This window comes from Chenopodium quinoa, unplaced genomic scaffold (assembly GCF_001683475.1).
Source record: "Chenopodium quinoa cultivar QQ74 unplaced genomic scaffold, ASM168347v1, whole genome shotgun sequence".
Classification (NCBI taxonomy): Eukaryota; Viridiplantae; Streptophyta; class Magnoliopsida; order Caryophyllales; family Amaranthaceae; genus Chenopodium; species Chenopodium quinoa.
The window spans coordinates 2,452,740-2,469,062 of record NW_018742684.1 but is presented as its reverse complement, the minus strand read 5'-3'; the positions used below and the strand labels follow the sequence as shown (position 1 = coordinate 2,469,062).

The window sequence follows — 16,323 nt, the reverse complement described above, 5'->3', positions numbered from 1 at the left end:
CATAACATAGAGTTGTATTATTGATAATTGATAAGTAATACTTGTATGAGTTATATGGGTATTTATGTATGGTTTTTTTTTTATGGAAAATATATGATAAAAAATATATGGTTGAACAATCATGAACCATATGATCGAACGATGATGATCGAACAATGATGATGAATGATGATGATGAACAATTTTTATCACGATTATTTCTAATTATAATTATAAATTTCAAAATTAATTTATATTATAAAATACATTTTCATAATATATAATTATGTATTTCTAAAAAATTACATGTATTTTAAATAATACAAATATTTTAAATAATACAAAAAAGAATACAATTTTGATACATTGTTGACATTAAAAATAATTCAAAATGAAAATAAAAATACAAAATATAGGCTATTATATTTTGCCACATCAACATATTGTGGTGTCATTATTTAAGAATGACATTGTAGAATTTTCAATAAAAAAATGTTGAAAAAAAATAGAAGACAATAATGGAAAATATAGAAAATGTTAGAATTATTTTGGAATGAGTTGAATGAACTAACATAAGGGATGTTTAATTTGGAGTGTCGTAATGAAGTTGTATTATACATTTATAGATAGACAATATGTAACAAATTAGAGCTAAGGCACACGTATGTAAAATGTTCTTGTTAGTTCATGACGAAATTCAACTCAAACATTATTCCAATTGAGTGGGAACTAGGGAATTTGTTATGGTCCCTTTCCTACATCACTAGACAAAGTGAGATAGTACTTGCACTTATCAAATTCAATACATTATACACATTTGTTTCATTGATTTTTGCGTGCTAAAGATTCAATCATCCATGAAAGTAGGGACGACTTTCATAACTTATCTAGTAATAGTGAATAGTGATGAACATCTTATCGCATAAATACATATAATACACATGCATTTAGGCGATAGGTTTTGTTGTGGGCTCTAGTGTATAATTAAGGCACACGACATACTCGAATGGAGTGATTATTAGGTACTATCTTAGTATTTATTACTTGTTAAGATTGTTATAAGAATTAGCCGATATGTAGGTGGCTAATGATATAAATACATTTTAATTATCATTGGACGAACTATAAGTTATAACAAATTAACATTGGCCATCATCATTCCACAAATTTCAAGGGGGCTAAAAGTAAGATCTAAAACTTTTAATTGGATTATATTTGTTGTGCTGACATCAGATATATATTAGGATAATTTAGTGTCCAGATTCTAAATAAGAAGAATAAAAATGACAATTTAATTTTTTAAGGTTAGATTTTAATTTTCACAATTATTTTGGTTCAGTTATGTTTTATTGGTGAGATGTTTGAAAATAAGGGGGGCAAGGTAAGAGAATTTATACATCTGAATATCCTCACTTAGCAGTAGTTGAGTCTATGCTTTTAGGAAATATCAAGTGAGTTGACACTTTATTTATAATTATATTATTGTTTTTTTTTTTATAGTGTCAGATCACAAATCAAAACTTGTTATTAATTTACTACTACATCCGTCCTCGAAAGAACGATCCATTTGGCCTAATTTTAGTCTTAAAAAGAATGACTCATTTGCATTAAAATTTCCACCAATTTGCAATAATATTTGTGCAAATTTAGTTTCTCCATATAAAGTTTTGTTTCTATGTACTTTTATTACTTTCTCTCTCTACTTTTTTATAAATTCCATGTAAATTTATCTTTCCAATATACATTTACTTCTTTTTATTTAACTTTCTTAATATCCGCGAAATCAATCTAAATGGGTCGTTCTTTCGGGGACGGATGTAGTATGTAATTAATAACTTAATTTTAAAAGGAGGAAGAATAGCATAAAGGTGTTTAAAGATAAGCTAGCCAGTTAGGATCGTTAGGGGGTTTATCATAAGTCCTTGTCATCGATGTTAAAGAGGAATTCGGCCCATTCTCTCCATTTCTCCCTACTTCCCTATGAACTGCATCCAAACCAGATTTTTGTTTTTTCTTCTTTGCACAATGCACACAAAGAAATCTACACATGTGACTTAGTTCTTCCCAAAAGAAAATATAATAAAAAAATAATACGGAGTAATAATAATATGGGTAATCTTATATGCAGCTAAAGGTTGCATATAAGCATTTAATATACTTCAATTTTTAATAGTAAGAAGGAAATTTATCAACAATTCACAGTAAATCGGTGTAATAAATGTTTATTTATTGTCAATTCTTTCCATTTTTAATAAGGGCTACATATATCTTTTCCTAATAAAATTCCTTTTAAAGGTAAATTTGGTTATTTAAATTTCAATTAAGAAATGCATATATTTTTAAGTGAATACTTATGGAAGAATAGGTTACTTGCAACTATTCCTTATCTAGCACTTAAAATATGTGTGTAAAAAATATATGCATATATTTTCAATTAAAAAGTTTTTACTTTAAAATTTATCATAATAATAATAACAAAGTCATGAAAGATCGGCCAAATATTTATAACTCCATATACATACATACATATACATATACATATACATATACATATACATATACATATACATATACATATACATATACATATACATATACATATACATATACATATACATATATATATATATATATATATAAAAGAAACCCCTTTCACCATGGTCACCTTTCAAATATATATTTCTTTTAAGATTAATAGCTATACATGTACTTTTTCGTAATTTGTACAGACCTCCATAAACAATATTGAGTAGCAATTTGTATTATGTTTTCACATAAATGGTATTGCAATATGACGTTGTCGTAGAACGGTAGAAGTCTCAAACACAAAGACATATTTCTTCCGTTTTTAAAATACTTGCTCTATTTTTTAATTTTGGCATATTTAAATATTTGCTCCATTTCCTTATATAAAAAGCTTGTACAATATTTTAATTCAAGTGAATCCAACATAAATTATATTTTATTAATTTCATAATCTCTCCTCCAATTCTCTTACTTTTGCTTTTTTTTTTTTTTAAATTTATTCTTCCACCAACCCTACTACCTTTATATTTTATTACTTTCTCAGTTTCTCCAATTTCTCCTAAAACTCCGCGCATGGAGAAATGGAGCAAGTATTTTAAAACGGAGGGTGTAGAGGGTGTACAAGAGATTGTTATAAACACCCTCTGCATCGTACTTCCATGAGTATTTGTTTTTTTTTTTTTTTTTTTTTTACAAGACATGAGTATTTGTTCACATTTTGATGATTGTTTTTCAATTATTCATCAAATGAACAGCAAAAAACTAATTACTTTGAATAAATTAGGTGTACATCTGAGTGTATATAACAAATTTTTGAGACACATATTAACATACGTAAAAAAAAATAAAAAAAAATACATAAAAGATGAAACAATTCAATCTTAAAGTTGAAACATATACTAGTAGATAATTATCAATAAAATAATTAAATTGCAATATGAAACAAATGTTGACTTTCTCAAATAAAATAATTTTTCAACTATAAAACTCCGTACCATTTTAATTGAAAAAAAAAATAATAATAAATTATTTTCTAAGCATTTGGCCAATTACCCTCGTTTATAGTACTACTTACAATTCTGTGTTTAATGTTTATGACTCTGTAATTGTTTACTTCATATGAAATCTAAACCAACATGAACTTTTAATTTATTTACATCATATTCATTGCTTATTACGCTTTATGTTTAGTAGTACTCCGTATTATAAACGAGGGTAATTGGCCAAATGAGTTTTGTTTAATTTAGTAGTATCCTATGTATATAAGTTAATACGAGTAATACTTTGTATTTCATATGGGATACAACCATATAGATGGGACATTTCACATTTCCAAACAAATAAACTTAATACAGTAATTAGTTTTGTAATTCTTTCATTCTCTTTTCCTTTTTTTTTTTTTTTTTTTTTTTTTGTGGTTCTTGTAATCAAGTGTAGTTATGTACTAGTACAAGTACTACTAATCGTCGATGTATCCTTAATTTATTTTTAATATGGTTCTTTGTAAATGTGAATTTATTAATTAATGTCCTTTTCCCCTAATACAAGCTGTCCAATTTTTTTCCTGGCCTCTACTCTTTGAATCTCTTTCACTAGTATTATTAGTCGTCTATAAGTTTAACATAAATTTAAACATTAGGCTTTTATTAAAGGGGTAGCATGAAAAATGCAAGAGTTGAATCCTAACATTTTCTGATTATAAACATAGTAGTCTTGCTTTGTGTGATGGTTATATCTAGGGCGTGTATGACATCTAAATATTAGTGAATACTCCGTATTACGAAATGATTATTTGACATTTGACTTTACATCAATTACATGTACACACGACACTAAACAAGCTACTTAATTTATAAGAAGAATGTACACACTTCACAATCTAAACAAGCTCATCAAGCTAGAACGAAACGTTTTTGTGACCTTAGTGTTTACTAAGCTTAGACAAGATTATACTCAATTAAAGCTCAAAATATTCACACAGCACATGCACGATGAACATACGTTGTTGTCATTGTAGTAATATTGGTTGCTAACTTCCTATGCGTCATGTTAGCACCACATTTGATAGGAACATTGACGTGGCCGCCACAACATAGTCCAAGAAGTACAATCAAATTTATGAACATTTTGACTTGAATCTAATTAATTTATGAACATTTTACAAAGAGAAGTTGTTATTGTTCTTACTATAAAAAAATTCGTACTTGCAATATCCAAAAAGTTGAATGTTTAATAGACTCTAATTATAATAAATTAATAATTGTATATAAAAAAATTAACATGTAGCTCGTGTAATATGTATTTTTTAAAGATATTAAAGCTTCATTGTGTGTATTGCAAACTATGAAAATTTTATTTTGCCCCTTGTATTTGATAATTAGGGTTGACCGTATAATTTGAATTAGCTACGTGACAAGATTAATTAAGAAATATTTCATTATAGAAAAACAAATGTAAGCATGTGATACAAAGACTGATGAGTATTGTTTTTTGTTTTGTTTATTAATTTGTGATACTATGTAGAAGATGACCAATTAACATAAAATTATACTTACATCATCAAAATTAAAATATAAAATAACATGTTGGCTTGTTGTAGCATATATAAGGAATGGTTTACCTTGTCTGGCAATTAGCAATTAATAAGATGTATGGTATTATTAATTAAGTTCTTAACTAGCTAGTTACTGGTCCAAACTGGATCCCCAAGTCATTGCATATAACTTGAAACTATTTTATAATATTTCAATTACATATTAAATTAATATATGTACTTTCAGAATAAAATTACTTAGTAAAACCAATAAATTTGATTTAATTTGTATATAAATTGACTTTTGAAAAAAAATTTAAACTAATAATTGAACATTGTGTTCCAAAGGCATCATATAGTTTCAATTACATATGATACGAGTATCTTTTTACTGTAATTTTTTAGTTACCCATTTATAGTTTTAAATATGATCGAAGTAGCTTTAAACACTTGATATGGGGTAAATGAAAAAAAACAAATTAAGAATTTTTGCTATCATAAATTGTTACTGAAATACAAATTAAAGTAAGTATTTGGAAATTGTTGGGTTTTTTTTTATTATTATTATTATATTTTAATTGGTAAGGTGAACACTCACCTTGAGAGGGGAATAAGGCAAATCCTCCCAAGATAAGTTTGATGAGAATGGAACCCATGTCTCTCACTTGAAAATCAGGAATTCAAGAGACTTGGTCAACTGAGCCAAGCCTCCTTCTCATCAATTTTGGAAATTGAATGTTTACCAAATTCTTAAATGAGCTTTTTTTTACAATGGTCAAATCTCTAAGCCCAAATGCCCAATAAGGTAAAAGTTATCCAAAAAAATCTTTTCCAAACTATTTTCCATATTTGTCAACGATCCATCAAAACGAAGGAACAAGCAATTGCTTGTTTTAATTGGCATTGGCCAAGTGCATTGCGGAATTGCAAAATTGTATCCATATTTCAATCTGCTAAATATTATATTCTTATCGTATTAGGTTTCCTAACAAGTTTAGCACTAGTATTGTAACACTATATATATTATTCATTGGTACACACTCCAGGCTAAGGAGTTTTCCCAAAATCTAACACAAACTGTCATCTTTACTTGCAGAGCCTAGTTTTGGAAGGATGATCAAAACCAATTACAAGCAATGTTTCTCAACTCTTTACATCTCTTCTTGCTTTAATAGCCTTACATAGTTACATACTTACATTACTGAATTTTACAAAAGAAAAAAATAAAAAGTTTGCAACATCTAAGTAGATAGATTAACTGTTAACCGAGGTTACAATTAGTAAGTTGTTAAGGCTTAAAGAGTTGGTTTTGACAACCGAAAATGACAAAAAGATAAGAAACCACCAAAAAACACGAAAATAGCTAAAGTAATAACCAAGATCAAACCAAATTGGTTAAACCTATTAGTCTTTTTAGCAGGAGGATTAAGTGTGCATGTAGTGTTGAACATCTTCATGCATTCTTCTTTACAGTTATACCCGCAATCGAATTCTAGAAAACACCAGCAAGTTCTTCCAGTACGGCATGAACGGCATACATACTTTGGATTCAACCATACTTTTCCACAAAATCTCGGCGGTTGCTCACCACCGTTGCTGTCATTTACAGCCGAATTCGCGGGTCCACCTAATGCAAGAACATTTAAGCTTTAAAAAAATTACTAGAATTACAGAAATTTAATGAAAACAAAAGGGCATAGAATTTGTTAAAGAGGACTTACAGTTTGCCAAGATCATTACAATGATGATAGTAGAAAAAAGGGTGATTGATGCCATTGTTTATGTTACTCTGTTTTGAAACTGTTTTTTTTTTTTTTTTTTTTTTTTTTTTTTTTTTTTTTTTTTGAAATTAGAAGGAGAAAAGTGGAGGATCAGAGCTGAAAGAGTGATAGTGAAGAAGATAATGGAATTCATTTACACTTTGTTTGGATAGGAAGAAATGGAAGGAAAAGAAGAGAAGAAAAATGGAGGGGGACAAAATCTCTTGTTTGAGTAAAAGATTGGGGGAAGGAAGGGGAAGGAGAGGGAGGGATCCAAAATTGGAGAGATTTGAAGGGAAAATGGAGCTCACCTCCCCCTCCCTTTCTTTTCCCTTCCCTTCCTCCATTTTCCCTCCCCTTCTTTTCCTTCCTTCTTTGCTATCCAAACAAAGCGTTAATCTCTGTATAAGTAAATCAATCAGGAAGAGAAACTAATTATTTTTGGTAAAAGCAATTGCAAAACTTAGCTTAACCCATTTTTTCCATTTTTGGAAACACTCTCTTTAATGGAGGGAAAATTTGGGAATTTATACTTTCTGATGTACTGTTCTGTTCTTTACAGCTTACTATTCATACAGTGTGCCCAATTTATCTTTTCAAAAAAAAAAAAAAACTAATATAAAGTGAGAAAATTTTTTTACAGAAAGCAGGAATGATTTGCCCCAAATTGGTATTAAAAAATAAATAAATTACTAAAATAGTGTTCACTTTAAAAATTACAGAAAGCAGTGGCTAGGAAAGTATTAGCAATTTAGCATGCTTTTAATTGTGTGTGCATTGGTTCACCTCTATACAGTACAACACAGTAAGAGGGTAACTAATTTTAATGCAAACTTCAATACATTTCCAAAATAATATTACATTTGTGTCATTAGCAATTACACAATGGTTGCTGGAATCGTATCAGCCAATAAATCATGCCTCGAGCTTCCTAAAAGGAAGTCTAGTGAAGGAATCGAACTATCTACAGAATCTTGGGTGCATCAGAAAGAATTGAGCAATTTGTTTTTCAGAAGCTATGTATTGCTAAATGCTAACAATCTACACAGAAACAGCAATCATTTAATCGCCAGCTATACCTCGGCTGCTACCAAACCACCCTCGGTACACATTGGTGCCTCATTCAATTGGCTATGTGACGACGAGGTTTCGGACAATCTCCTATCAAGATGTTGCAAAAAATCTATCACACATGGATCAGTCCATGGTGCTCCAAATGGAGCTTCATTACCAGCAACCCACCCCAAATGACCACCATTCGGTGTAACAATCAACAAACAATTCTGATTTTCCTGATAGAAGAGAACAAAGTTAGATAAAGGACAGTTTGATCACCATTGTACAGACAAACACCCACCTTTCAGAGCTAAATAATCACATGTTCTAGAAAAAAGCAAACAGCAAACTCATTTCCCGCGCAGATCAGACCACCAGAACAGTGAAATCAACAATATTAGCTCAATAGTATGTTCAATACTGGGTTATATCAAGGGGCTGCAATAAATAATTACGAGTAGCAAATAGCAATATTCATAATAATAGGCGCCATCCCAGCACATAGTAGACCTGCTACTAGCCTACGAGAGTACTAGGTAGTATGAATATACTTGTATTTCATAGAAAACAAAGAGACCACACCCAGCTATCCCAACTAACTGCATGGAACATTCAAAATCTAACAAAGTATGAAATTTTGTGGCAAGCTACTTCAAAATACACACTTCTTAAGATGCAGTATATAATAACCATTCACAAGGATCCAAAATTAACGTCCAAAATATAAGCAATCAAAGACAAGTGATTCATCAACTCTCAGTGTGAGAGATGAGAAAATGTGCAAAAACACACCAACCTTATATAGTTTTTAAATAAAAAATAAAAAATTTTGGAGTAAAATAATGAACAAAATTAGCAAAATAACACAAACCTCGATGTCTTTGCGAGGAATACCCCTGGCTGGAGCAATGGGATCATTTGCAGCCTGCAAATTATGAAAATTCATATTGTTTATCGACTCCTGTAAGTAGTAATCCACTAATCTATGCAGTCCACATCTCAATTTTCACACTCAGGCTTCATATTCTTGACATAGAATATATACAGTATACAGAGAATATATACAGTATACGGCTATATCTCCCTCATCACTAATTCAAGTACTTTCCACTCTTCTTTATTGTAACATACTGTACTTGCAATTGCAGCAAAGCAAGCTATTTACATTCAGTTTTTTTTATACCCATTATTGGCAGCTTATTTAAGTGCTTGTAAAAATGATGCCCTACACTTTTCTGTCATTCTCACACAAATGTTTGACATATACAGATGCATACATGTCAACAAAACACTACCTGAATACATAGCAACGGTGTACAGACATCCTTAATTGAGTCTGCACTGCTCGAATGCAAGTAGTAGTCATCAGCTGACTTGAACCCAAAAGATACTGCAAGATATTATTAGATTAGGCAATCAAATTAGAGATGAATAACACATTGCATTAAGAAATTTTTTCTTCTACAGATGAGAATCGTACTGACCTCGAGTCAGCCCTTCATCAAACTCCCTTACAGTCTTTGCATTTGCAACCATTGGTATGTTATACTCTCCACCAATGTCTTCAAAAAGAGCTGCATGCCTGAGAAGCAAGCAAACTGGTCTTATAAAAAATAATTCTGAAAAAAAAACTAACAAAAGTTGCTCAACATAATCGAACACCTCAAATAGTATAAGTAACTATTATTCCCGGGAGAAGAGAGTGTATATATATATATAACAATAAAGAGACAGCTAAAAGTCGCAGATTGTCATTACTTCTTAAATATTCTTCTAAGGCTATTTGCTAATGCTTTGTCGTAAATATTATTAAAGCCTTTGTGGAAGTCCTCATCCGCAATTGGTAGATTGAAAGGGTTACACAGGCTCACAGCTCCAGCAAGGGTGCATTTATGAGATTCCTACAAAAGGATAAACACAGTAATTAGAGAGAAACTGAGAATATTTAAAACAAATATTTAGGTGCCTTTAGGTGCCTTTGCAAATGAACATGAGCTGAAAAACACAGAACGGTAAGCAGCAATCTTTAGGTGCCTTTGCAAATGAACATGAGCTACAGTCAAAACCGATTCACAACAAACACACATAATACTCATTTAAAATCTTACAGTTGATGGAGGTAAGTAAAGACTAAAGAATGTAAAAGAGATACACCTATTATTCTCATCAGCATGGCAAATTGACAACTTTTGATGACAAATCTGCATGATTAATAAGGTCTGTTTTGCTAAGGGTTGGTCTGAATCTTTCTATTGTATGTTTACACTACTATCTAAGAAAAACATTGTCAAGTAGAATCTAGTATAAACAATCTCAAAGTATAATTTCTGTATATTTCATGTTCATAAATATTATTAATACCCAATTAGAGATATTTAATAATAAGTAAATGGAAATATGAAGTTTAATGTTGATGTGGTTTGAATCTTTTAGTTTGGTGTATCTAATTCTAACAAGATTAATTCATAAGTTTCTAAAATAAGGTGAAGAAAATATGGTCTTCCTCTATTCAATATATACTACAAAAGGAGGGGGGGGGGAGGGATAGAGAGACCTACTAGCAAAATCCAATAATGTTGCAATAACTGTGAAATTTCCTTAAAAGACGGTGTTGAAGCTATTACTGTATACAATTGAAGAACGATATGCCAGTCCTACGTATTGATGAATTGATTTATCTAGGTTATGGCTACGATTTCCTTAACCTGATCAAGGAATCTACATTATACATTGGATGCACTGTACACATCACCTTGAGGAAATACAAGTCTGATGAGTGTTAAATTAAAGTAAACAATTCACAAATAACACAATAACAGTTATTAAAGGAGCTAATAGAGTAACTACATCATGTCAGCAATCTAAAAGCATAAAATGAAATAGAACATACCTGACCCAAGTATCGCACAAGTATATTAGCTCCAAGAGACCAGCCGACAGCATATAACTTGGCTTCCGGATATCTACCACTGACGTGTGCAATCACTTCAGTAAGATCCCCAGTGAATGATGCTGAATAAAACTGCCCATATCAACACTTATATCCTTTCAAAATCTGTAGTATCAATCTTTTTCTTTCTCTATCTATAGTTCCTTCTGTTTTTGGAGAGGGGGAGGGGAGAGTGAACACGATGAGTAAGGAAGAAATTACCTGAGGAGTAGTAACGGGGCTATTACCACAACCACGGCTGTTAAAGACAACCACTCGCCAACCCAGCTTCCTGGCTCTAATCAACATGTGTCTCACATAAGTATCACCACTTCCTCCTGTAAGACCTGGCTGCACAATATGTTCATTATTCATTAATCTCTATTACCATGCTTCATCATTCTCAACACTCTTCTCCAACCTACTTAAGCAATAGTCTTTGACACGGCGTTCCATTCATGGGTATGAAATTTGTTTGAAAAAAGAAATCAAACAATTGGAGCAAGAGTGGGATCTAATGTTTAGGAACTACTTCAGTCACAAACTTTCCCTCAATTTATCAGTAAGATCACTTCCTTTGCCAATTTACACATTTTCATTAATATCTTTTATTAATGCTCTCCTTCAATTTTTGTCAGCTAGAAATTTCTACTACACCTTGCTTGTTATACATTATGAATTTATGATCCCCTTATGACGAAAGATATTCTCATCAGAAGCACATCAAAGTCAGAAACCAGCAACCAGAGTTCAAGTTAATATGTAGCAGAGTTTGTTTTGGTTGCACACTTTAGCTTACATTCTAAATAACCTATAATGTTTCCATATGACAATTATCAATGACTTGTGACCGGAAAAGGTTGTCATGAGCTAGAATAGTACGTACTAAGGTTGAGTATTGAGAATTTGAAAATAAACCAATTCATATATATGTGACTTTCAGTAACACTGTGTCATATCCTAATGGGTTGGAACAATGCGACAATTAACACAGATACGTGCATTAGTTTTCCTTCTTTATGAACAAGAAACACCGTAGTTCTTACTTACCATTCTCATTTGGTCAGTTTGCTGACTTTGCTCTCATTCTCTCAACCAATGTAAGAGCAATCTAAATATAGAGAAAAATAGAAATTCCTAGCTAATAAAGAGGTCATTAATTATGGAGTAAGAAAACACTCTCTTTTAGATGTTTTCACCCACTTAGCAAAGATGGCATTTGAAATTTGGGCACATAAACTTCCATTTTCAACACAATTCATTATTCTAGAAAGTCACAATTGAAAGTAACTAAGACTAAATTCCACCTTAGTTCCAAGTCCCAACTACCATATTAATTTATTATACAATCGGGTGTACAGGAATGTCCTGTAAATTACTAAACTTAATTTTTAGTTTCTATGATGATTGGTACTCCCGGGTGTATAATAAAACTCGACAACCTCCAATTATTTCCCTTAAACTTATACTATCAAATAATTTAATAGAATCAACAAATTAGACTGAATTAAATTAAAGATTAGAATTATAAACTAAAATTTAGAAATCAACTTACTAGCAAAATGAGAATCGGAGAAAGAGGAGGAAGCTTTTTATGATCACCGGCAACCCAATCAAGAGCAACAGCACCATCATCTTTAGTCCTTAAACACTCACGCCGGAACTTAACATCCGGTAACGACCGGTAAAACGCTGCAAAAATAGTCTCCACGTGTCGGTTTGACCCGATTAACGGAAACGGGTTATATGGGTGCTCCAGATTCTTCTTCAAAGCGGGTAAATACTTGTCACGACCTCCTCCGATGACTTCGAGAGATGGGTGGACTTGAACTGTATGTGGGGCCCCATTATCTGACATTTGGGTTGAAGATGACACGTCGGATTTGGTGACGTGGAGGCGGAGGTAACGGTGGGTTGAGGTGGTGGTGAAGGTGGAAGGAAAGTGTCGGAAACGGAAGAGTGAATGAGCGTCTAGACGGGCCATGGACTTGAGTGGTTGGTTTTGTGGGGGATTAGTTAAAGTATAATGTGGTCAAAGTATCAAACTAATTTTAAAAATCATTGACGAATTAGCGGGTTTGGATTGTCCACGTTATGCATTGGTTCGTTTTTCTACTCCTTTAAATATTAGTTGGAACTTTGGGTATTATTTGTAAGATATAAAATATTTTAAAGTTATAAATACGGAGTAATTTACTCCCTCCGTTTTTAAATACTTGCTCCATTTCTTCATGTGCGGTGTTTTAGGAGAAATTAGATAAATAATGAAATATGGAGGTAGTGGGGTTGGTGGAAGAATAAAAAATTGTAAAAAATCAAAAGTAGTACAGAGAATTGAAGGAGAGAGAATATGGAATTAATATTGTTGAATCCACTTGGTGGGAGAAATTAATTAAATATTGTAAAAGCTTTCCAAATAAGGAAATGGAGCAAGTATTTAAAAACGGCCGAAAAAGAAAAGTGGAGCAAGTATTTAAAAATGGAGGGAGTATTGTTTTACAAAATTTCATTTTCATGACACATTTCAAAACGTTTTTAAAATTTATAATCAAATATCAATCTCTTTGATTATTTTGAAGATGAAAATGAACTTTATATCTAATAGAACTTCATATAATCATGGTTTTTTTTTATACTGACTCCGCTTTTGAATACTTGCTCTACTTTTTTATATTCCGATTCCTTTAACAATATTTAATTCCTTTCTATCAGCTAGTAGACCCAACATAAATCATGTTTATTAATTTTATATTTATATTCCCTCTCATCCAATTCTCTCAATTACCTTTACTTTTTACAATATTTTATTTTTCCACCTACCCCACTACTTCCATAATTTATTAGTTTCTTCAAATTTTTTTTAAAACTATGTGCATGAAAAAATGAAACAAGTATTAAGAAAAAAAAACGGAGGGAGTAAGTCACAAGAAAATACTACGGAGTACAAATGACTAAATGAGAGTAATATCAAAATTAAAACGCGTTGATTGATATAAAAAGTATGCTAAGCTTTAATAAAGGAGTGGCAAGGTGACAATGCTAACTTTTTTTTTTGAGGAAAGGTGACAATGCTAACTAGTCGGTGATGGAGACTATAAAATTGATTTTGGACATGTTTTGATTTGCTGAATTGATTGTAGCTGAACTGAATTGAAATGAATTGAATTGTTAATGAGAGAAGGAAATTTAAAACTAAATTGAATTGAATTGAAATTAAGCTGAAGATAACAAACCCTTTATCTATCAAGTTAATATATTTTCTTTTAAAAAAAAAATAGTGAAACGCTTTGGCTTTATGCATTATTTACTTAATTTACTTTGACTTATGTTGATGATTGGCTATAAGATAAAATATACTTTGTAATTGTTTTGTGAGTACAAATTAGTATCATCTCAATTAATAGTTATTAATATTGGATTGCTATAATAATAATAAATAAATAAATCGTCTCAATAATGCTCGAATGGTATTACTATTTTGGGAAGCATTGGGTACATACTCTTGTCCCATTATGGCATTATCTAGCCATCAAGTCCCACCAGCCAAGCCCATACATTTCCCCACTTGAATAGCCAACTTAATTAATGATCGATTTTTATTCTTTGTAACACCCTTACCAAATGTGCTTGTTTGGTAATTGGTACTCCGTACTCCACTGTTCAATTCAAATTCTTTGCTTAATGACTAATCTTGTATTCTTGTATTGGTGCAACAAAACATTATTTCTAGCATAACATAGAGATTGGAACAACAAAAATAAGATAAGTAATGACATATATTTATACTCGATACTCGGCTTCCATTAAAGTTCAAATAGTCATTTTATTTTTGAATAAATAAAGGCTTCATTCAACCTTCAATTTTCAAGAAGCCAATACCATATTACATACATAAAAACATAGAAAATGATACTCGTAACATAAATTAACTAAAACGGGAGATAGAATTCAAACATATATATAGTCGAATTTTATCAAAACAAATAGAGAAATTATCAATCACTTCTTGTTTTGATCAGATTTCTTATTCTCTAAATACTTAACCTTCTCTTCAGGATCCATAAAAGCAGTAATAGGAAAAGACTTGCCAATACCAACAGCAGTCTTGAAGTGAATCTTACCGGAACAAGGATCATCTACACTCATCTCAGTAATGGTAATCCACATTAACAATTGCTTACTCTTAACCCCTGTCATCTTCTTCATCTTTCCTTTCTCTACATACGACGTTACTTCCGTAGCGTAGCTAGTTAGTGTCTTGCTCTCTTCGAAGTAATGTTCGGAGGGAGCCTTTTGCTTCATCCACACGAACCCGGTTTCGCGTACTCTTCCACACTCTACAAGATCCTTTAAGGGCATTACACCCTTAGGGAATCCCATTTCTTGTAGGAGCTCATGGGATTGCTTTTGGCACTCTTCTGCCCCGTACACGATCTCGGCCCCGGCTCGCTCGTCTTTCACTTGTAGGGTTGTGCTTGCCATTTTTGGGTATGTATGTATGTGTTTGTTTTTGAGGGATAATATGGAAGAAAGATGATGTGTGAAAGAGAAGTGGGATGGAAGAGGGGTATTTCTACTAATATTGCATCAAGGTGAGATATTTAGTTGGGTAGGGGGAGGTTGAACAAATTAAAATGTGTCGACTCATTAAATTAAATGGTAGCTCACCTAATATTCAAAATTTTAGACGTAAATTCAAGTTACATGTCTAGATTAATTAGCTTGATTTGCTTCCCAAAGTGTGCATATATTCTCCGTTAATACTCTTTCCGTCCCATAATACTTGACATAGTTATTAGAGCAAGTTTAGCCCCAAGTCTTAAGACTGGGTGACATCATCATTTTGAGTCTTAAGATTTATACTTAAGACTTTTCCGATTTTTCTTCAAAAATCTCAAGCAAGTCTCAAGTTGAGTCTTGAAATTTCAAGACTCAACTTAAGACTTGAGATGGGACCCACTTCACCCACCTCACTTTTATTTTTATTATCCTTTTTTTTTTATTTTTACACTTTTCTACATATAATATGTCAAATATTTAAGTCTTAGAGCTAAAGTGATAAATTTGTGTAAATCTTAGTGAATCCTAATAAGAATTCGATGACATCATTTTCAATGGGGACCACAAAAAATGATGTCATATCCAAGTCTTAAGACTTGGGGCTAAACTTGCTCTTATATTTGTCCGTCTTAAAATATTTGACATGCACATTAATACATATAGAATGAGACCACTAATAAAAAAAAAATCTATACTCTATTTGGGACCACAAACTCCAAAATCCAATTAAATCCATTTAATTACAGATTACATAAATTTCATTTCTCAAGATTTCAAATAAGACAAAAAAAAAAGGGAGGAAGTATCTTATTTTAATTAATCAATAATATCTTTAAATTTTAGTTAATGACGAGTATTAAAAGTTGGTAGTCTTGGTATATCACTATATTGTAAACTAGATTACTCTTGTGCAATGCATGATTTTAGAAATTTCTTTGAAACATGGAGTTTATATTGTATGTACTCATATTAATTAATTA

The 16,323-nt window shown here is 31.3% G+C and overlaps 3 protein-coding genes across 3 annotated transcripts; all 3 read right to left on the bottom strand.

The window, feature by feature from the left end:
* Nucleotides 1-6,036: 6,036 nt before the first annotated feature.
* On the bottom strand, nucleotides 6,037-7,029 carry LOC110722575. The gene is made up of 2 exons (XM_021901840.1): nucleotides 6,760-7,029; nucleotides 6,037-6,665 (listed from the first exon to the last, which is right to left on the bottom strand). Exons 1-2 carry the CDS (start codon nucleotides 6,812-6,814, stop codon nucleotides 6,334-6,336), a joined length of 387 nt encoding a protein of 128 aa, XP_021757532.1. The 5' UTR covers nucleotides 6,815-7,029; the 3' UTR covers nucleotides 6,037-6,333.
* Nucleotides 7,030-7,429: 400 nt separating this feature from the next.
* On the bottom strand, nucleotides 7,430-12,914 carry LOC110722768 (embryogenesis-associated protein EMB8-like). Its single transcript, XM_021902062.1, has 8 exons — nucleotides 12,339-12,914; nucleotides 11,006-11,134; nucleotides 10,745-10,876; nucleotides 9,613-9,755; nucleotides 9,339-9,436; nucleotides 9,150-9,244; nucleotides 8,726-8,779; nucleotides 7,430-8,090 (listed from the first exon to the last, which is right to left on the bottom strand). Exons 1-8 carry the CDS (start codon nucleotides 12,765-12,767, stop codon nucleotides 7,872-7,874), a joined length of 1,299 nt encoding a protein of 432 aa, XP_021757754.1. The 5' UTR covers nucleotides 12,768-12,914; the 3' UTR covers nucleotides 7,430-7,871.
* Nucleotides 12,915-14,562: 1,648 nt separating this feature from the next.
* LOC110722767 lies at nucleotides 14,563-15,382 on the bottom strand. Its single transcript, XM_021902061.1, has one exon. The coding sequence runs from the start codon at nucleotides 15,263-15,265 to the stop codon at nucleotides 14,783-14,785; it is 483 nt and encodes a 160-aa protein (XP_021757753.1). The 5' UTR covers nucleotides 15,266-15,382; the 3' UTR covers nucleotides 14,563-14,782.
* Nucleotides 15,383-16,323: the final 941 nt, after the last annotated feature.

Coding starts and splice junctions, on each gene's coding strand:
- LOC110722575 (XM_021901840.1), bottom strand. CDS start 6,814: ATGGCATCAATCACCCTTTTTTCTACTATCATCATTGTAATGATCTTG. Junction 6,666..6,759: donor TGTAATGATCTTGGCAAACT/GTAAGTCCTCTT, acceptor TTCTTGCATTAG/GTGGACCCGCGAATTCGGCT.
- LOC110722767 (XM_021902061.1), bottom strand. CDS start 15,265: ATGGCAAGCACAACCCTACAAGTGAAAGACGAGCGAGCCGGGGCCGAG.
- LOC110722768 (XM_021902062.1), bottom strand. CDS start 12,767: ATGGCCCGTCTAGACGCTCATTCACTCTTCCGTTTCCGACACTTTCCT. Junction 11,135..12,338: donor CTCCGATTCTCATTTTGCTA/GTAAGTTGATTT, acceptor CATATTGTGCAG/CCAGGTCTTACAGGAGGAAG. Junction 8,091..8,725: donor TTCCTCGCAAAGACATCGAG/GTTTGTGTTATT, acceptor CTCTTCTATCAG/GAAAATCAGAATTGTTTGTT.